General features: G+C 49.0%; 1 protein-coding gene across 1 annotated transcript in view; it reads left to right on the forward strand.

Moving 5' to 3' along the window:
* The first annotated feature begins 8,247 nt into the window (after positions 1-8,247).
* LOC147748318 (NXPE family member 1-like) overlaps positions 8,248-22,526 on the forward strand; it is a 477,620-nt gene continuing 463,341 nt past the window's right edge. Inside the window, exon 1 of the mRNA XM_086960166.1 lies at positions 8,248-8,377. Within this exon, the coding sequence (XP_086816292.1) occupies positions 8,339-8,377 (39 nt within the window). The 5' untranslated portion in view covers positions 8,248-8,338. The remainder of the gene's footprint in view (positions 8,378-22,526) is intronic.

The following is a 22,526-nucleotide window of genomic DNA, read 5'->3' on the forward strand; positions in this document are numbered from 1 at the left end:
GGTTGCTGGTGTAGGCCCCTCGAAGGAGATCTATGATATCCCTGAGATCTCTGGGAGAACAGGAGGCCACCAACTACCCTTGGAGAGCACACTTCAGGGCACCACACTTCAGTAGGTCTTCAGCCGAGGCCTGCAAGTATTCGGACAGTTATTCTCCATGTGCACGACAGATTCCTCTGGTAGTGTGCACCACGCAGTCCAGGTTCTCCGGTCCCAAGTCCCTACAAGCATATTTCAGCTTTGCTGTAGCATGGCACCAGTAGCTCTACTCAAGTGTTCCTTTAAAGTTGGCGGTGGTTTAAGGGGTTTCCCTTTGAACCACAGATGTCTCCTCTAAATGTTTGGCCTGTCTGCCATTTTTGGAATACAGATCCTAATATTTAGTGGGGCCATGATCCGGCCCTAGAGACTAAGTGTCACAACCTCCCCTACTACTCTATTCTGCCCGGCCTTCAAATGGCAGAGGTCATGATTTATAGCTGTCTTTATGGAATGCACAGATGTGTCCGAGTTAGAAACCTAGAAATGCCCGTATTTTGTTAGTGGCATTTCTAAGTGAGGTATGCCTAAGTCACCTTTACCAATGGAAAGGGTTTGTCACTGCAAATCCATTGATCCGAAACATCATGATGCTGCTCCACTACAATCCACTGTGCAGTCCGAAGGAAGGTCAAATACTTCCCCATGTTAGCCTACGGGAAGAGCATGTCTCATAGGTAGTCAAAACGCAATTGGGGATTCAACACCACCTGAGCACCTGTGCCCTAATGCACAAACAGGCCTGCGATAGCAGGCTGGACACATAGACCTTGGGGCTCCATCGGTGCCAGCACGCTCACAGACGCCTTCAAGTGCAGACTGGTTGTGGGTTTCACCATTCTGGGTGTAAGTGCGTACCCAGTGGCCTGCAATGGCAGGCTGGATGTGTAGTCACGAGCAACATAGGTGCAAGTGCGCATGCACAAACCTGCAATGGCAGGCTAGACAAGGTGTCCAGAGCTAAATAGGTGCAACTGCGTACACACAAGTCTGCAGGGGCAGGCGGGAAACTTAGTCCAAAGCACAATATGTGCACATGGGCATGCACAGGCCTTAAAGGGCAGGTGGGATATGTGGTTCCTAGCACCATCCGTGCAAGTGCACGCTCCCAAGCTTGCAAGGGCAGGTGGGACACATTGCCCCGAGCAGCATATGTGCTGGTGCACATGGACACATGTTTACCCACTATGGGGGCAAATGTGCTCACACAAGCCTGCAATGGCAGGCTGGACACAGGTTTACCCACTACAGGGGCAAGTGTGATTACACAGGCCTGCAATGGTTTGACAGGGGTAGATTTACAAGCCCCATATGCCACTTTTGCACCGCTGTTGCGTCACTTCTGTGACGCAGCGGCGGCATAAAGCCAGCGCCCCATGCTGCGGGGTATTCACAACGTGACTAATCTAGGGAGATGCGTCACGTTGTAAAGCCCTGTGCCACATGAAACCTGCGTCAGGTTTCATGCGGGCATTTTGGCGTGGGGGGGGGGGAGGGGCGTTCCGGTGCAGGAACGTCTCCGAAAAGTGGCTGAGTGAAATCTACAAGATTTTACTCAGTCACTTTTCCGACCCCGCTGCGTCAAAATCTTGCTCCTGCTTGAAGCAGACGTAAGGTAAGGTGTGACGCACCATGTTCCAGATAGGACCGGTTGGCACAGTGCTGGGCCAACGTTACGGCAGCAGACGCGACACACATCTGCATTTCCTTGTGCCATGATGCTCCGCATTGTAAATGCGGCGCATCCGTGGTGGCGCAAGGATTAAGATGTGTGTCGCAAGTTTCCTGGCACATCCCTGCTGATTTGCAGGGATGCGCCAGGAAACGTAAATCTGACCCATAGTCACTAACACCATGAGTGCAAGCACACACACTCAGGTCAGCACGGCAGGCCGGGTCTTGGAACATCATAGTTGTAGGTATAGAGACACTGGACTGCAATGACAGGCCAGACACTAAGCCAAATAACATAGATGAAAATGCGCACCCATAAGCATGTAACGGTAGGATGGACACATAGTCAAACAAGCACAAGGGGCAGTGTGCACACCCAAGCTTGCAATGGCAGGCTGAGCACACCGTCAACACCCCATAGATGCAGGAGTGCACAGACGTCTGCGATGGCAGACTGGCCCATGTCTCAGAACATCGTGTAGGCCCCACTTCCTAACGTGTAGAAAAGGGCTTGCACTTTCACATTGTCTTTACTGTGAGGAATTGCCCCGGCCCTAAGGCCAAACAAGCGCATCAGCAACACCCCAGCAGTATCCCTTGGGGAGTGAAACTCCAAGGCAGGAGAAAACCAACGTAGGGACTCCTTGCTACTTGGACAGGAGACATTAATCTGTCCCCACCCTGCCTTCAGTCTACCACCCCTTGTAACCCTCAGGGATTCCCTGAGGAGGTGTCCTCATGGTAGTAAAAGGCCCACTTGGGATTGGGTGAGGCATGGGTGATGCCAACCTAAGCCAGGGTGCAATGATGCCCCACAGGCCTGCGATGGCAGGCCCAATACATGGTTACAGTGGATGGAACCATGCTATGTCATTCAGTGCAATGTCCCACTACTAGCCAGTACCGTACCCACCTCAGGTATGTGGGGTATCTGTTTAAGGGGCACATGTAGGTATAGTGGTAAAACCAACCATGTATGCACCCCTTCCTGGTGCGTGCAGGAGGGGCTCATGCACCTTCCCTCTGCAGTACAGCAGCAAAAAGTGCGCAGAGTAATGGGCCATATGACAATAGTCGGCAAAAACTGGAAGGAAAAAGCAAAATGTTTTGGTTACATTTCCCTAAGAAGAGCCATGTCCAACATTTACTGTCCAGGATGAGGCAAAGTTTGTGACCTGTGACATACATGCAATAACCCTATGCCAGAACCTTGAGTGATGTGCATTGCCATACTGTATGGATGAGAGTTCCCTCGGCCGCGTGGCATCGCAAGTAGAGTGGAGGAACAATAAGTTCTGCCCGCCAGAGCCGATGCCTAGTGTAATATACCCTATGGAGGTACTTGAACTGTATGTATCGTAGTAGAGCCGGTATGGTGGCGCCTCGTGGGGATGCTAGTGCCTAGGTCCAATCCTCATCGTCCAAGGAACCCAGGTCTGTTCGTGACAAGTGCATGATAGATTTTGCCGATCTTGTGTTCCATAAGTTCTTCCATGAATACTTTTGACTCAAGAGGGGTGAAATCCGGTATAGTCTCCTAGAGTGTGAGGTATGAAGAGAAGGCCTGGCAGAATTTAAGATATTTGTAAAATTGCGATTGAGGCATTGCATGTTCTTGCTGTAATTCCTGAAAGGACTTCAGGGTCTGACCATGGAGAACGTCCCCCACGGTGCAGATTCCTATAGCCTCCCATCCAGAGACTACAGGTAGCCCAGCGAACTGCGGCAAGAGGCCATTGTGCCAGAAGAGAGCCCCACCATCCCAGCTGACTAAGTGTGTGTTTCCATAATTGAAAAGCTGTGACGGTCACCGGCGGCAGAGCTTTTCAGGTCAGGCCCGCATAAAGGATTGTATGGAGGGGTGTGGTGCCCATCAGCCACCGCTCGACTGCATATACAGGGTCTGACCTATCCCCGTACCACCAATCATTTAGTATGAGGAGGTGTAAGGCTGCATAGCACACCTGGACATCCGGTGTTACCAGTCCACAGCAGTAGGTTGACTGAAAGCATGTCTTTAGCCCCTTCCGTGCTCCCAGCGGCCGACGGGAGCACTCCCTCCCTGGTGCTGCGAACAACTGTTGGCTGTCGCAGCCCTGCCCACCCTTTAGAACGCTCACACCACAGAGGAATTGCCACCGAGGTTAAGGCGTTAATGCCACTCAGGCTGAGCCTCCCCCTCCCAGAGAAAGTGCCGAAGAGAAGAGTTTAGTTGCGTGAACCAACTAGGTGGTATCAGATATGGGTGATTTTGGAGTTGGTACAATAAGCGGGCAGGGAGAGCATCTTGAAAATGGCGGACCTACTGAATAATGAAAGTGGCAAGTGTGACCAGGAGTCAGTGTGTTCCTTAATTTGCACCCACAGCGTAGCTGGGTTTCTTTCCCAGGACAAAGACTGCACGGCAGCCAGGAAAACCCCCAGATATTTAAAGCCATCATGCACTACCGTCCCCTCCTCTGACCATGGGCCCAGAGGTCCTGCATTGCACATGGGCCACAGGTAAGACTTACGGGGGTTCATATATAACCGAGAGGTGTCCCCAAAGATCTGCATGATCCTGGGCAATCTGAGTCCCGACCGGTCTGGTCGCGTAAGTTAGAATAATACGTCATCCGCATATAAAGCTATGCGGTCGGACGTCTCCCCAGACCACTCAAACCCACGGATCAGTACATCCACCCGTACCCAAACTGCGAGAAGCTCCATAGCGAGCACGAATAGATGTGGAGAGAGGGGACAGCCCTGACGGGTGCCACGCCCGTTATGAAAGATTTGTGAGCCAGTGTCTACCACACGGACGGAGACAGTGATATCTGTGTAGACAAGTTGGATATATTACAGGAGTCGAGGACCAAAATTCAGGCGACTGAGGAGCGCAAAGAGATATGTCCAGCTAAGGGAGTCCAAGGCCCTATCTATGTCTGCAAGCAGTAAAGCAGCCGGTTCACCCAGAGGGTTCCCTGAAGCAATGGAATTGTGTGCACGTCGGATGTTATGGTGCGTGGGGTGGCCGGCATGAAGTCTCCTGGTTCGAGTAGACTTGATCAGAAATATACGGAACTATACGATTAGCTATGATCTTGGCAAGTAGCTTAGCTTCCAAGTTGAGGAGTGATATTGGGCGATACGAAGAATGAAGTTCAGGGGGCTGGCTAGGTTTTAGGAACACCACTGTCTTAGCATGCCGCAGGTCTGCTGGGAGAGATCATTTATCTAGAGCAGCATGGAGCGGTGAGGATGAATTGATACTTCTTATGGAATTCACATGGAAAACCATGCGGGCCAGGCGCTCTACCCGGGCGTATACCATAAAGCGCCTCGTGAGCGCCTCGTGATGGTATAGTCTCCCGGGGGCATATAGCTCAGCATAATATTATAAAAAGCTTGCTGCAATTTGTAGGGGATCTGTGAGGACTCTCCCATCGGGGTCACGCATGCTCGGGAGAGGGGGCACAGACGATGTACTAGAGCACTCAATTTGTCGCCCCACTGGTAAATCCTGCTGCGGGTACCCAGCCAGGCCACCTGAGCCTTGTCCATAAGCTCACTGGTGTACACCTGTTGAGTAGTTGTCCACGGAGGTCATGTCCATTCGTCTCCCTACCTGCTCACTCTGTAGCCAGTAGCTGGGCTTCCAGCTGTATCAGTTTTTCCTGACGCAGCCTACGCTGTGCCGTGCAGTATGCAATGTCTACCCCCAAAGTGTGGGCTTCATTGCCCCCACACAACTGCAGGTGATTCTACCGACCCAGTGTTGTGAGAAATATTCTGTGAGGGCATTATGCATATATGATCTATATTTGTCATCTTGTAGGAGCCATAGTGATAGGCGCCAGCGGAAGGGTTCGGTGTCTAGTCGCAAGTCCAGCTGCAGTGAGGAGTGATCTGAAAGGCCCCGTGGTAGTATTTCGGCCGCTGCAAATCTGTGTAGATGTGCAGCTGACAAGAAGATGTAATCTATGTGGGAGAAGGACCCGTAGGCGCTAGAGAAATAAGTGTAACCCTGTTCAGTGGGATGTAGTCGTCGTCATTTAGGGCAGTTTTGGCCCTGATTTCAGATTGTGAAAATTGTTGTTTTCTAGGTGTTTTGTGAATTAGCGGTTGATGGCCTTCTTGAGGACTTTGGCGGGAAAGGGCAGCAGAGCGATGGCGGAGGTAGTTCTTGGGTTCGCTGAGATCGGCTGATGGTTTCTTGAGTAGTGGCTTGACTTGTGTTTCCACTCTTCTGGGAAGGTGGCCCTGATGATGAACGCTTTGAAGATGGTGGTGAGATCGCTGCTGATTGTCTTAATCCAGAGGTTGAAGATGTGGTGAGGGAGGGGTCCATGAGTGCTCCTGTGTGGATGGGGTTCATGATGATTGTGCTTCTTGCATGGTGAGCTGGTCCCTGGAAGAGAGCAGGTGGTCTTGTTCCTCGTTCGTGGGGGCAAGATGGTTGAGGATGTTGTTGGGTTGAAGTTTGAAGTTTCTGTAGATGGTGGGGATCTTGTCATGGAAGAAGTCCGCCAGGGATCTGCAGTGTTCCTGTGAAGGTGTGATGACGTTTTTGTTGGCTATGTGGCTGGAGAACTCTCTGACTATGTTGAAGAGTTCCTTGTTGCAGTTGGAGCTTGCTTGGATGCAGTCGACCGGGGCGTTTCTTTCTGTCTTTTTCAGGAGTTGATGGTATTGTTTGTGACTGTTCAGTTCGTGAGCTCCATGTTGGTGCACCATTTCCTTTTGAGTAGTTTGCAGGTGTGCTTCATGGTTCTTAAATCCACAGTGTTCAAGCATGCCAGTTGGAAGGACCTCTTGAGCTTGGTGGCTTTGCTGGGGGAGACTCTGTCAGCACAGTCAGTGATCCAGGCAGAGAAGTACTTCACCAACTGTTCTAGGTTGGTTGTGGTGTGAGGGGGAGAGGTGTTGAGGACGTTGGTCTGTTGGCTCTGTGAGACCCTGTTCCAGTTGTGAGGTGATGTACTGGATGCTCTGGGGCAGTGCCAGGGCATCCGCCAATTGTGAAGTGGACTATGGTATGGTCAGTCCAGGTGAGCTCAGTGGCATTGCTGTACTTCATTCTTTCGCTGGCCATGAACATTTGGTCGAGTGTGTGTCCTGCGATGTGAGTGGGGTTGGGTGATGCCGATGCTGCTCATCCTTTCGAGGAGTTTGGTGGTGTTCGTATCATTGGGTTCGCTGATGTGAAAATTGAGGGCGCCAGGGAAGATGTGTTATACTTGATTGCTTTCCCCACTTTGTATGTGTGTTATACTTTATTGCTTTCCCCACTTTGTATGCCTGTTGGACAGTGCAGCACACACATGCAGTGTTGGAAAAATGAGTTTTAATAGCTGCGCCACAGTGTTTCCTACATGGAGGAGGTGTAGGTTTTTTGGTACAATTTCCTGTCTACCAATGGTAATTGATAGAGATTTGTAAATGCAATAGTGGTTACTTACAGGTTCTGTGGCGCTTACCTGAATGTCAGCACTATTTATTACCAATTAGCAAGTAATGCGGTGCACGAAGAAAGGGGAGATGCCCAACCAACATCAACAATCCGAACCCTAAGGTTCTATAGAAACATTAGACAGCCTTTGGCACACCCTAAGAACTTCCCGATAAAGGGTCTGTATCCAATATCAAATAAATCTTATTGTCCTCCATAGCGTGTGCACGACGATTCACTGTGTTCGTGTCAATCCCAATGGGTGGTTGTGTGGGAATGCCAGTGGACCACCCATGGAATGCCCCCTTAATACAAAATAGCACAAGTAGTGCTACTTTGAATTAATTTGCCCAATATTCCAATTTAATTCTGAAAGTAAATACCAATACAGCACTTTGTGCTGAGTTTCCAATACAAAAGTAATGCAAATTAAGGGCAAAGTGGTAGTAAATGTGGGCTGCATTTGGTAATGCACACATGCCTTGAGACGTTTGTTTTCATTTTCTTCTTTTTGTGTATATTTTTTATCGCCACTTGTACTCTTCATGGAACAATCATGGCATACTGTTACAACCGTACAGGGTAATGGGCCGAATTACATAGACTTGTATAATTCCACCTCAATATTCCACAGTTATGATTTTCCTTCCGCATGTGTTAGTATAGAACAACAGACTGTGTTAAGGCAGACTAAGTATACTTTTTACTTAACAGTTCTAGGTAACAATGTGTATTAGTCCCCCTTGCAGTTATTCAGTGCACATACCCAAACCCACTCCATTTCCACTGTCCATTTCAGGGGGTAGTGCATTAGGGGGATCCAGAAATTCAGGGAGTGTCCCTGCTTGCAATTGTGTAAGTTTATTGTCCCTGCATATTTTGCGCATATAGCATTCCTCTGCATTCGTCCATTCCGTCATATCTTGCAACCATTCATTAGAGGTAAGAGGAATCTGGGATAACCACCTAATGGCACTCCTGTGCTTGACCACAATGAGCCCCAGCAAAATTAATTTTCTGATGAATTGCTTTTCCTTTTTCACAAGGATCTGACCTAACATACACTGTCCTATCTCTCTAGGTGTGGACCAACCCGTGGACCTGCTCGGGGCCTTGAGCATCCAACCTGCGGCAGTCCCACATCAGATGTAGATGGTCTGCATTTAACCCAGCACACCAGGGGCAAGAAGAGAGATGCACATGGTACATTGCATGCAGAGTGGCAGGCGTAAGGTAAACCTGGTGAATTATATTAAATTGAACAGATGTAAATCTTGCGTTCAAAGAAGCGTTCTTCCTCCCTTTGTGGATTCACGCCCATTCATTGTCTCTCACAGGTTCCCCCAGCACTTATTGCCATTTATTCTGTATTGGGAGGTAGGTCCTCTGTGAGTGTCCTGTAGATGTGTGAGATTAGCAGTCGACCACCCTACCAAACTAAGCAGAACTGCCTGCATCTGAGACTCCTGGGGAGCCTCAGAGAATTTAGGCCAAATTCCATGGGCTGTGACCACTATTCTCACATATTGGAGGAATGTACTAGTCTCCAGGTGGAATGTTTCTAAGGGGTCAGTCATAGTGCTAAAGCGGTTGTTGGTGTACAGGTCCCGAAAGGTGTTACAGCCTCCCTCCCACTATATGTCCACCGACATCGTTTGTGCTATGAGAAGGATAGGGCGAAGTGGCCAAACAGACATGTCAAGCGCCCTCCACTAGCGTAACGAAACTTAAGGGGGCTCCCTTGCAAACTACATGGAGGGGCCCGTCCGGACTCAGGAGCTCTCTGGCCAAGGTACAGTGGTGAGGGGGCACTCTTGAGCTCGGGCCCCCTGCACTGAGGGGGCCTATATTGTGCCCAAGGCACAAATCTTAAATAAAGAAGTGGGGGGACGCTCAAAGACTGGAAGTGACGTCACAACAGGAAGTGATGTCACGAAGGGTAAAACATAGAAGTGGGGGGACGCTCAAAGACATGCAGTGACGTCATGACTGGAAGTGACGTCACGAAAGGTAAAAAACATAGATTTCTATTAATGGAGGTGCATTGGGGCTGGTAGTTCCTGTCCGAGGCAGCTGCGACGCACGCTTCTTAAGAGTCTTGCGTACTGGCCCAAAGTCTCCCCTCTGTTGCAGAGGTAGCAGTAGCGTGCACTCATCTTATGTGCACCGTCTGCTGTGAGTTGTCTGCTTTTAAAAATGCTTATGGGAGGTTAGTGTCTTTAGATTGGGTATGTTTTTGAATGCAGTTAATGGCAAGAATACACTTTATTCCTCAGCAAGGGCATCTTTGCAGGGGGGACGGTGTCCACCCGGTAAAATAAGTTAAAATAAGTGGGGGGGGCGCTGTCCACCCGCATGGTACCCCGACTCGAGCCCTGGTTGTGCCACTGGACAGGCCCCTAAGTAGAACAAACCGTACCACTCTTTCCCAGGTCCTGCATACCTGTCTAACCATGGATAGCACTGAAGTTGGAACTCTCATACACCTCATTAGTAAATCTGGCAACACAATGCCGTCACAGTTGACCCTCAGCAATCTGGATTCCCAAGTATTATGATTATCCAACCATTGCACCACATGTTGTAGTTGTAATAGAGCTCCAACTTTGGTAATTTTAGCTCACCCTGCACAATGTGCGTTTAAGAGTAGACCGGCTGACCCTCAACAATCATTTTATCTAGCTCTAGTACTTTCTAGGAATCTCAAATCCGGTCCCTCAAAATATGTAAAGACATTTGGGTGGGATAAACATTTTAACTAATGCCAGCTTCTCCATCATGGACAGATTGTTTTCCGCAATTTTATTGACAATTTATATTCTAACAATACTCTACCTATATTGGCTGCCTCAATCTCCAGCGCCTCATGTGTTAGTCTAATCCCAGATACCGGATGTTCCTCATTCCTAGGGGAGATCTAGTCTTGGAAGATCTGAAGGATGTCTACCACTCGACTCTCCCAGTGGGAACAGTTTAGATTTAGAGCAGTTGACGCAAAGCCGAACTAGACGAGGAGAGCTAGCAAGGTGGGGACTGAATATAAAGGTTGTCGCAGATAAATCAAGGCATAGTCAATGTACAGGGAGGCCATGTGTGTATTATCCCTAATCTGTATGCCCCAACCCCGCAGCACATCCCAGAGCTGGCAACCAAATTCCTCCATTGCTAGCGCGAATAGCAGGGGGGGACAGAGGGCATACCTGCCTGATCCCTCGATGTATGGAGAACCACCGCAAGAACATTCCGCCTACTTGCACCCTTGAAGTCCGGTTTATGTATAACAATTGAACCCATTGCCAGAAACCATCTCCAATGGCTAACTTCCTCAGGCCCTTCTATTTGTATTCCCATGACCGGGAAATGAATGTCTATTTGAAGTCAAGGAGTGCTAACGCATATGGGCCTTCCTCTGGGTGCATGACCAGAAATAGTCTGCGTAAATTGCAAAGGGTGTTCCTTTGCGGGATAAATAGGCATTGGCCTCATGGACCAATGGGGCATGTGTGCCGGAAGTCTCAAAGCTAGTACTTTAGTAAGGATCTTCACATCTACACTGGGCGATATAGCGTTACTTTTGCTGCATCCTTATGTGGTTTCAGCAGCATAACTATTAGTGCCTTCCTCAAGGTGGCAGAAAGCAGCCCCTTCCCGTATGCTTCGCTGTACATTTCCAGCAGTTGGTTAAAATTCTGCGGGCAGCCGTCTCCTCTGGGGCGACTTAGCAGTCTTCAATGCCCATATTGCTACCATTAACTCCTCTCTGCTGTCAGGGGGCTTCTAAGTTATTCCTTTCCTCTCATGATAAGGAAGCCATCCTCAGACCGGCTAAATACACTTCCCCCTCCTGTACAGTGTCGCTCAGTGGTGCCGCATAAACATCCACCAGGTGTTTGGCGAACACTTCTGTAATGCCTCCCTGCCAGTGTATCATTTGCCCCAGCGTATCGCGGACTCCCACCAGTAAAGGACTGCGATTGTCATTCCGAAGAACTGTTACAAGTGGTCTGCTGGCCTCATCACCCTCCATTTGGAGTCTCTGCCAGTAACTAGTGTGCACACATTTGTATAAACAATCCCATGTCTCCAGCAACTCCTACTTACATTCTTACCATTCAGGCAGTCTCAGAGGCTGCTCAGGCATACCCATCTCCAGATAACCATGACTCTTTTCCAGGACATCTAAAGATGTAGAAAGTTGTTACACCCTACTGAAGACTTTCAGGCATTCGCCATGCAACACCACCTTCATAGCATCCCATCTACAGCTTTCACTGTCTCACTCACTCAATTCTCTGTGAATTAGTTCTCTAGGAACTTTGCCACTGCTCCTGCGAACTTTAGGTCTGATAGTGCCTCTACCTGCATCCTCCGCAAGGTCAACCTGGGTGCTTGCCGCCCTAGACATTCAAAAAAGATACCAGTAAGGTTGAATGATATAATAGATACTGTGCTCAATAGGTGATCTTCTCTGCAAATTGGGATAGGGCTCCAGATGGTAAATAATAATCAAGTCGACTGGGTGTTCCAGTGGTGGAGACAAAGCAGGAATACACCCTGCCTCCCGGGAACCTCACCCTCCACACATCCTGGAGTCCCATACCAGGCATGATCTCTTTAAGAGCACTCGTCATTGCCGGTTTGGTGTCTGTTTTAGGCGGGAGATGATCAAGACCACATCCAGCACGCAATTTAAATCCCAGCCAGGAGGACCTCAGAGCTTATATGATCAGCAGCCGCACTCACTACTGACCCAAATAAGTCTGCATTGTCCACTTTAGGAGCATACACATTCATCAGGCATATGTCGCTTCCATCTAGTACTTCTGAAACAATTCCAAATTTTCCAATTCGACTCCCTTGGCCACAAAAGGGCCTCCGGGTGCCACCCAAATCAGGCCTCCCAAGCATACCTAGAATAGGAGATCACAAGAACACTGTCCCCACCACTGCCATCTCAAGTGTGGGATGCAGTCACCCCATGTGTGCGTCTCCTGTAAGAATGCCAACAACACCCCATAACGCCTGAGATAGGAGCATACTCTCCATCCTTTTTCAGGGCGTCCCAATCCCTGTATATTCAGGTAATATATTTTCAGGCAGTAGCCATAAACCCCAAACAGCATCCATTCCCCTGTCCCACAGTGCATCTCCCACACATTCTCCCATGTCTTACCTTCATCCAGTATGCCCAGTACATGCTGCCAACCTTATACAGCCTCATCCTAATCCTACACACAATATATAAACAACAAAACCCACTAGTAACAACGTAGAACTTCTCCCACCCTCAGGCAGTGAGTCTGAATAACTGTGACACCAGAATGCTAGTCCAACCTCAGAATTCCACCTCTGTACCCTCCCCCGAGGCTAGGTCTTCAACCACATGGAGTGCTGTGAGCCTTGCTCCCATTCAGGCGGCAAGGCCAGAGGCACTCCAGCACTCACAAGAGGACCACAGCCCACTTAGATCTCCCACTAGCAATCAACATATTGCCCATTTGCTCTAATGTAAAGAAATAATGCTGAAATCTAAAGTAGATGCCCTTCACCCATGTGCACCCACCTGTAATATATACAATTTACAGTCCCCATCACTATGTCTAGTGAGACCAGCTAACAGTCATCAAAGGGGATTTCCCCCCTGCAGTGTGTCCCATTACTTGCACAGCCGGTGCTGCAGAACTTTGCCAGTCCTTTTCTGTCCACCTCCGGCGTCACTCCAGCTCCTGGTCTGTTCCATCACTGCAATAGTCCCTGACTCCTCTGTGAATCTGGAATGATTCATGAGTGTCTGGCACAAAGTTTGAGTCCTCCCGAGTTCCATCTGGGCACACGAGGATTTTTCCCAGTTGGTGGATATGAGAACTCTGTCCTGAATGTGCAGCGTGTATGCACGCCCTAGTGCTCCTCCAGGTGGCCAGCTTTGTTGCTTAACAACTGCTTACAGGGAGTCCCTCCCAGCATATCCAGCCAACCATTTAGATCCCCAGGGATGGTAAAGAAGTGAACTTTCCCACCATACTGAACCCTATGTTTTGCAGGGGACACCAGGGTGTAGCGGAGGCCATGATCTTGCAAACTTTTTTCGGTTGGCATGTAGTTCTTTCAGAGGTATTTAACCCTCTGAGTATAATCTGGGAAGATCATGATGTCCCTGTTCTCATATTGGGAAGCCCCCTGGGTCCTCACATGTTGTAGTATTGTGTCCCTGCAACTAAAGTTGAACAGGAGGGTGATTATTGCACATGGTGGTGCCCCTGGTTTAGGTACTGGTGCCAGTGCTCAAGAGGATCCCTGTGAATAGTTGAAAAGTTTGAGAGGCGTCCCGGTTTCAGGACCTTTATGATCCAATCTTCCAAGAATGGCTCTACCAACTGGCCTTTCACCCTCTCAGGAAAGCATACAAAGCGGAGATTGTTCCTCCTGGATCGCCACTCCGTATCTTCAATCCTTTCCTCCATGTGTGATGTTAGTGTTTGAAGCACGGATACTGTTTTCTTTAGAGAGTCCACGACATGCCCCTTCGCCTCACTAACCCCCTCCGATATTTTTTGGAAATCTGCACGGAGCTGGCCCTCCGCCTGCGCCGCTGTACCATTTTTCACCAGCATAACTTCTCTGAACTCCTTTATTTCTGCCATGATATCCACCATTGTGGGTGACCCAGAGTCTTTTGGGGTGAGCCTACTTTGTTTGCTCCCCAACTGCACCTTCCTGAGGCAGTTGGTGGGCGTGGTTATCAATCTTATTGGACAGTACTGCCTTTTTTGGTTTATCTTTCACCATGCTGCGCCCCCAAATTAGGTCTCTGTCTTATACTCTCGTTTGTTGGCCCCGTCCATTTTCCATCAGGGGCCCACTGTGAAGCTCAGGGGTTTCGACCTAAGGGCGTAGATTTTCACAGGCAGGGTGGTTCAGGATGTAGCACTTGTTACCAGGCGCAGTATAGGTCACAAACCTGAACCACGTTGTCCAACAGTGAGTGAATCCTTTTCTCAGTCCACATGCTCTCCGGCCCCCAACTGGCCCTGCAGCACGGACTCACAGGCCGCACCTCACAGACAAGTGATACACTTGGTAATGCCTTCCTTTCTTAAGGAGACACTGGACCACACCCTAGTGTCCAGGGGGCAAGTTAGGGGACCATTCCTCTCTATCAGGACGAGGCCCTCCCCCCGAGGTAGGAAGCAGTCTACAGGGCGAGCTCACTGCCCTTCTTTTATATGTCCATCGCCCTCCTGGGTTGTGACTCAAGTTATGGCACTGAGTTACTAAACATCAATTCACTCATCCCCACTGTAGCCCCCCCCCAGTGCCAGAGCTCTAGGCCTTCTTTACCAACAATTTATGGCGTTGTTCTGTATTTCTGGTCTGGGCCAGTCTCTGCATGTTTTTCCATCTCCTGGGGCCTGTTTGTTAAGAGGCTCAATGTCACTGTGCTCAGCCCACTCCTCCATTGGGCGCCGGCACAATCATGGAGTCAGTTCTCACCCGGGGTCCGTTTTGGGAGGGAGGGAGTCAGGCAAAACCGAGACCAATTTTGTGTATGTAAAAGGCCACTTTATTGAAACAACTGCATATCACAATAAAAACCACTTGCAACTGTCTTACGAAACTAAAACCTCACTATACAGCAAATAACTGATCCCCCCGTCCCCCCCAGCCCCTAAGATCACCACATCACCCTGCCAACAACATAATAACATTACAATAACAACCACGTTACACATTATTGCAGTTACAAATCCTGCTTCCCCTGAAACCCAAAAACCCCTACCGACCTTTCTGCTACTGTAACTACCAAACATCTACTCTAAACTTAGCCTACCCTTTCCCTGCCCCTGCTCACACACTTTCAACACTAAAGCAAAAACTTCTGGCAATCCTGCCCAACCTTTTAACAACCCCGCCACCCAGTAAAAAGCGAGAGCAGAGGCGGAAACGCTGCCTCCCCTTTTTTCTGGCCCCCTTCCTCAACTTAGAAATTAGTCTCTAGCATAGGGTGACCAGACGTCCTGGTTTTCCCCAGACGGTCCCGGTTTTGGAGCGGTGTCCCGACACTTTGCTCCAAATTAAAGAAATGTCCCGGTTTTTGCGCAGTGCCCGGGTTAAACGGATAAATGTCCTGGTTTTTAAATACTGTCTCTGTGCGCCTGCTTTCCTTCGAACAGGTGCTGAGATGGGTCTCTATTGGGCTCTCCATTTTTGCCCTCGCAGTGAAGTGCCTTTGAAGAGATCAGTTATAATTCTTTCACAGTCTCGTCATTTCAGAACTGAACCATTTTCAATGTTATGTACGACGAAGCCACAGTTGTTGCTTATTTAGCTTATGCAGCTAACAACAATTGACAAAGCTAATGGTCCACGCTAGTTGTATGTGTTGTATAATTTATCTGGATATAATGACAGAAGCAGCACATTTTTCGGGGGGAAACTATGCTAAGCACAATTTATTTTTAGCTTATGTGTTTTAAGCCCCACCCTTAATTACATCGGCCACGCCCCTTGCCAGACCCCCCATCTCACTTAAAGCCCTGGGTACTTCTGTCAGTCCTACTTCTATGTCTATTACCTGTCCTGGTTTTTGGTTTTGAGGATCTGGTCACCCTACTCTAGCTATTCTGTACATTCAACATCCTGGCCAATACCTCTTTAATTTCCAACAAATATAACTCCATGCCAATACGCGACAGGTGGATACCATCACCCCTGAAAAATTCAACTGCGTCAAATCCTATTTCTTTATGAGCGATCCTCCCAACCCCAACTTCCCTCCAAAAACAGACCACTTCTGAATTGAGTTTTCTTCTGGCCCTGTCCACTGCCTTGGGGTTAACTGTGCTTCTCCACACTTTGCGGGGAATAAACTCCATCCAAATGACAGAGCACCCAGACCACTGCTGCTTCAACAGGGCCACGTCCCTTTTCATGCTCCTCATCAATACTATACCCTTTTCTCTCACCATGTCATTTTCCCCCAGGGAATCAACAATATATCGGGGCACCTACCAGCCACCAACAAACCAATCCGAGCCTGTACAAGCTCCTTCCAGAGCATGCCCCCTCCAAGACACTTTAAACATATCTTTATTAAAATCCAAATTCTCTCCAAAGTAACTGGCTCGGGCCTGGACCTGGGCCCACTTCACAAAGGAATGCCCCACTATCCAAATGGATGTCTCTCTGGCGAGGGGGCCAGCCACAGAACCTGAAACCAGAAAAACTGCGTGAACATGAAAAAGGAAACCAACCGCGCTAACCCCCCCCCGCTGCGCTGCGAACATACCGACTGTAACAATCCGATGACCTTCTCCCCACCCTCATAATGCCTCCCCGCCCCCACCCCCTGTTTTTTGATACCGATGCAGCCCCAATCCTGAATGAATGCATCCCAAAATCTTTACCATTTATGCCCAACTCCTTGAGCACTTTTCACAGAACAGCCAGTAGCTGAAACGCCATAACTCTACGTCCATTCTCCTGCAAAAAGACCAACCCAGACTGTAACCTAGATAGTGCCCGCCATTTCTTTTCCCACTTGCAAGGGCAAGTCACTTGCGAGTCTGAAACCCAAAGCGACACCCATTTTCCTGTGCTTCTCTTATCCGTCTTTGATTTACACAGCCATATGCACACCCTGTCGTGACGCAGCACCACCTCCTCCCAATGAAGACCACCCCATCCTCTGGCCCAACAACTCCAATATCCAAAACGCTCCAAAAAACATCCACACCATTACCCTGGAAAAAAGGCTTGCCTCATATTCGTCCTAGCACACTGTCTGCAATGTCTGTATCACCCTGCCCAGCAAGTTCCATGACAGTGGTCTTCTAGCCTAACGCCCCTGACCCCTCCAGCATTCGCGTGCCAATCTCCCCAGCGGATGGTGCGAATCCCCATAACAATTTCCCTACAAATGCAATCTCTGCCAAATTACCCGTGATCGTCAGCCTGGAAAACCCCTTGTCAATCAAATCCAAAATGAACTGAATTACATCTTCCCTTCTACTCTCCAACGTGGAACCCCGCTGGGCTCCAGAGCATAGAAAGTCCTCCCAAGCTAAGCTATATGCTAGTCTTGTGGATTGTGCCAGGGATCCAGTTGTAGGATCCTGTGTTGCCTATGTACCACAACTGTGGCGCATGGGGGTCAGAGCCCTTGGCTAGCCCACAGAATCTCCCCTACTGGGAACGAGACAAAGCATCTGCTATGTCATTGTCTACCCCTGGCACATGCAACAATCTGAAAGCTATATTATGGTGCAAACAGCCCAAAACGAACACTCTCAGCAATTTCAACACCTGCTTGTCCCTGGCGGACTGTCGGTTGACGATCTCTACAACTGTTGTGTTGTCTATTCTGAAAGTCACCCTCTTATGTGCCAACTGTTCCCCCCTATCACTGCCACTACTAGAGGAAAGAACTCCAAAAATGCAATGCTCCTATCACCCCCACTCCATTCCGCTGGCCACTGCTCCGTGCACCACATTCCCTGGTAATAAAGGCCAAAGCCTTCGCTGCCTGCTGCGTCTGAAAAAATGTGTACCTCCCACATCATGTCACCGTCCCTTGCCAAGGGGATGCCGTTTAACTCCTGCAAGAAAAACATCCATAGCCTCAAATCCTCTCTCACCCCTACTGAAAGGCGTACGTGGTGGTGTGGCGGCCTCTGTCAAGTTAGTGCCCTGCCTAGTCTCCTACAGAATGTCCGGCCTAGCCTCACCACCCGGCAGTGACTTTGCTCTTTGTTAGCATCACAGCCCGCAGCCCCAGCATGTGTTCTTGTTTATCCGCCGGCAAGTCCGCCTGCATCTGCTGTGAGTCCAGTTCATTGCCTACAAATGAAAGAGCCATGCTGGGCCCCATCATCTTTTCCGGTGGGGAAACATCCTTTACAACAAAACTTTTACAACGCAGTGCTATTACAACGCAGGTTTTACAACGAAAACCATTACAACGCATTGCGCTGGGGGGCGCTCTAGGATAGGGAATAGATTTAATTTACTATCCAACACCTTCCCTAGTGTCCACAGGGACTGGAGTTGGAATAGTAAATTAAACTATTCACTATCCAGCACCCCAAAGCGCTATGCGTTGTAAAGGTTTGCGTTGTAAAACTGGCGTTGTAACAGCATGCGTGGTAAAAGCATGCATTGTAACCTCATACATCCTTTCCGGTGCCAAAGGCACACTGGGTTCCCTCCTGATCTCTTTAAAGCTGTCCAGAGCTGCCTGGCACTCCGTGGAGTCTGAGGTGCCCACAAAAAAGAAGTCATCCAGGTAATGTGTGACCAACTTATGACCCGTGCGCCTAGAAAAAAGCCACTGGAGAAACTTGCTAAAACGCTCAAATAAAGTGCATGATATAGAGAAGCCCATTGGTAATGCCTTGCCAACGTACCTTTTACCATTGAGATGCATACTCAGGAGATCTCAATCCTCTGGGTGGACTGAAACAAGCAAAAAGCTGACTGTCGCATTTTTCCATTTGAGTTGTTGCGCCCGCGGTCACAAACAGTGACATGGCCACGTCAACTGACAAATATGACAAAGTAGCCTCCCTTTCATCAATGAAATCATTCACCGAACTCCCTTCTGGCCATGACAAATGCAGAATTAAGCAGAACTGACCTGGTTCCTTCTTGGTACAACACTGATGGGAGAAACAATCACATTTTCCAAAGGTCGGTCTTCAAAGGGGCCCACCATGCTACCCTAACGCACTTCCTTATCCAATTTGTCCTGTACTATTGTGGGGTGTTCCATTGCCGATTGCAAATTGTCCGCCCACGTCCTGACCCCAGGTCCCTCATACCCCAGACGAAAACCCTGTTGAATTCCTTCTCGGAAGATCTTCACAGCCTTCTAGTTGCCATAACCCTGTAAGGCTGCTGCTAGCTTGTCTGCCCTAACCGGTGTATGAGCCCTTTGGCGCAGCCCCTCTCGCCCCCGTCCCCCTGTGAAAGGCGCCTGCTGCTGCTCACTTGCATTAAACCCCCCTTGCTGCCACTGCTGTCCCCCTTGCTGGCCTGGCCCTCCCCCTAAGCAATTGATCAGTGAGTGCCTGCCACCACATTTGGAACAGTCATGTCTGAACCTACAAAACTCCAGAGCGCACATCCCTTTGTTAAAGTCATAGCAACCCCTTCCAAACCTGTCTGCCCTCTGCCTGTTTCCCCCCCCCCACCCCTCCCCGGGTTGGTTTCTCTTGAAAGGGCCGATAAACTATAGGGAGTCCCTGGCAGTAAAAAATTGTCTTCCCAGCCCTCGACGCCCCCATTGTGTGCTGCCAAAGATCGGTATCTAGCTCTCCCCACTTTGCCTCTGTGTCCTAAGACATGCATGCCCAAAATTCCTCATTGTATTATGCCCATGCGTATCCGCCCCCATGATCTGTGTCTTCCGGATCACGTCCATGTATTTAAACAGGGCTACGCAGAGTTCCGGATACTTTTCACAGTGCACACTTGCGTATATTAAAAATGCTGTTGTCCAATTTTCAATGGTGAGTTTCAACTGTGGCCTTTGACTAACTCGTACTCTTCCTCTTTTGAACCCTCTTTCGCATGCACCTCCCTGTGCAATAGTTGTAGCATTTCCACATACTCACCTTTCCAAATCCTTTCTTTGGTTGCCAACATTAAGTGCTCCCCCAGCGGCTTTGTCACCCCCATATAAGGCAATTTTTCAATCTTCAACTCTTTGCTTTCTAATTTATCTGTCTTCCCTGCTGCAGTCTTGTCCCCTGCGTCGCCCGATTCCTTCGCCTTAATGTCCCCTAATGCCGCCGCCGGCAACTTACCTGAATCCTAGGTGCCCACCCACAAATCCAATACATACTTGCCTTTCAGCAACAGCCCCACCTCACCCCCAACCCCTTCCCCCCCACCGACACCAAATTGTGGCTTTACCCCAATTCCCGCATTTTACCTGTCTTTAAGGAGGATGCCCCTCATGCTGCAGTCCGCCTTGCCATAGGAGCCGTAGTCTGAGCCACTCGGGACGTCTGCCCCGCCAGTTCAGCCGGCCATCTTGCCACCTGTAACACACTAGAAGACACATTACTTGGCCCCCCCAAACCCCCTCTTCGCACTCTCTTAGTTCACCCTCTTCCAAGCTGTCCTCATCATAATCCAAATCTTCTTGTACCTCCTGACAAACATGCTGTCGCCCCATATTCCTCAACTGCTGCTCCACTGGGAGAGCCGACTGTACCTGCCTATAACCCCTAGCACCCGAGAAAGACGTATTCCAGCTGCCTTGTGCCCCGCGGACCAATGAGGTCCTTCGGGTGTTGGGGGCGAGCGAGACTGCTTGAAGCCTACTTCTGCCACCCGCGTTGAGATCCCATGTCGGTAAATGTAAATGTACAGGAATTTATATAGCGCAAATCACCAACCGGTCTCTAAGCGCTTGCTTAGGGAACCGGTCCTGGTATTCCCCTGTGAGATAACCCTGGCAGGGTATCCGCAAGGTGAAAGCTAGGCATCCCGCCGCGAGGGGCCGTTGTGGAGATTAAGCAAGCCATTGCCCAGAGTCGCAGAGTGTGAACCCGTGAATCGAGTAGGCACCGGAGTGAGAATTGTCGAGTCCATGGACATTTTAGGACTCAAGACCCCGCCGAGCCGGCAATTGAACCCTGGTCCCAGGCTGACCTCTGCTTCCAGGTCTGCCTCCTCTAACCAGTGAGCCACACTTCTCCACGGTACTGGGCACGCTGCACAAGGCTCCACCCTCCCTTCACCATGGATCTGAGCTGCTCCTGGCTCTGCCAAGTCTGGTCCATGCCGCGGCTCTTCCTCCTGCAATAGCAATGACTGCTCTGGTGTGCTGAGTCTACCTTCCCAATCTCTCACACCCCAGCTCCTCTTCCTCCCTACCCCTAGGGTACTCGCTGCCCATCAGCGCCCCACTCTGCCTATATCTACTGCTCCCCCACTGACCCCTTCCTTCTCATCCTCACTCCATTCAAGCCCCTTAGCCCACCCCTCCTGTGCCCAGCTGGGGCCTGCACCCAGATCTCTCTCTATTCATTTGTCCTCTTACTTTACCACTATTTGCCGCTTGATCATTCTGATTCTGCTCTTTCACCTGATTATTAGTCTAGGTATTCAATGTATTCTCCTGCTGTTCTGCCAATTTCACTTGTGCTCAATCATTTTCTCTTTTAGCTTACCACGCCTTTCCTCAATATCCTCTCCACAATACTTGGCATACTTCAAGATTTTGTCGATCGTCTAGCTCTGCCAGCACAACATGTGCTGCTGAATCATCTGACTAATCTCTGGTTTCAGACCATACACAAACCGATACACGAAATGTCCCATATCCTTATTACCAGTGTACTGCTTAAAAACTTGCAATATCCGCTCATAATATGCATGTACAGACTCATTTGGGTCTTGAGTTGTTCTATCTATCTTTACCCAAGCTGTTTCTTTAGGAGGGGTTTTCTCTTTAAGAAAAATAATCACTTGGTGATATTTCTTTATCACCTTCTCTGAGGTTGCTCCTGTTTTCGGGTCTCTAGCATACTCCTCACTTGGCCAATCAACAGTAATCTTTCACTCTGTCCATAAGTCAGCAGGTACCACAATATGAAATTAACCCTCCAGAACCTTCAACAGAACCTTCAAAACTTTCACAAATCTTTCAACCTGTTTGTACTATTCAACGGGTTTCTCTCTCAACCTAGGGAAATCATTTGTAAATGACAAAATATCCTGTCTGCTCCATAGAACATGAACATATCCACCTCCAGGAACCCCCCTCATAGGACACAATCTCTCTGCTTTTTCTGATTCTTTTAGCAAGAATGCAGATGATGCTCCTTTCGTTTCCTCTTCCTTGTCCACCTAGTACTCCGCTTGTCAATGTCTCCCCACTTCTTTAAAATGTTCATTTACTCTTTTATCTGTAACCTTTTCCCATACACATTCATATTCTCCAAATCCTTGTTGGTAAACTCCACTCAATATGGTTTCTGTAATAATTTTGATCTCCCTATATCTACTCCAATCTCTGAAGCACCTTCTGTCAATCTCTCATGAAACAATTTTACATTTCTGCGTATACTCCTACATATAAACAACAACTCTTCATCATTGTAAAGGTTCGACCTTTTTACTCCCACATTTCCATCTATCATCTCTTCCAGCTCCACTTTCAATCTGTAAATATCTAAGATCTTTGGTGTTGAGCTTCGATTTTCTATTCCCTGTGCCCATCTTTCTAAATCTTCTGGAGTGACTGCTATCGAGCCTCTAGGTACAATAGACCCTTTTTCTTTCGGATTTCCCGGCGTAACACTTTTCGTAGTTTTAGTTAAAGTTTCCTTATTGAAAGGTCCAACTGCCCAGAAAGGGAGAGGACAGAGAGAGA

The sequence above is a fragment of the Lissotriton vulgaris genome, chromosome 1_1, assembly GCF_964263255.1.
Source record: "Lissotriton vulgaris chromosome 1_1, aLisVul1.2, whole genome shotgun sequence".
Lineage (NCBI taxonomy): Eukaryota > Metazoa > Chordata > Amphibia > Caudata > Salamandridae > Lissotriton > Lissotriton vulgaris.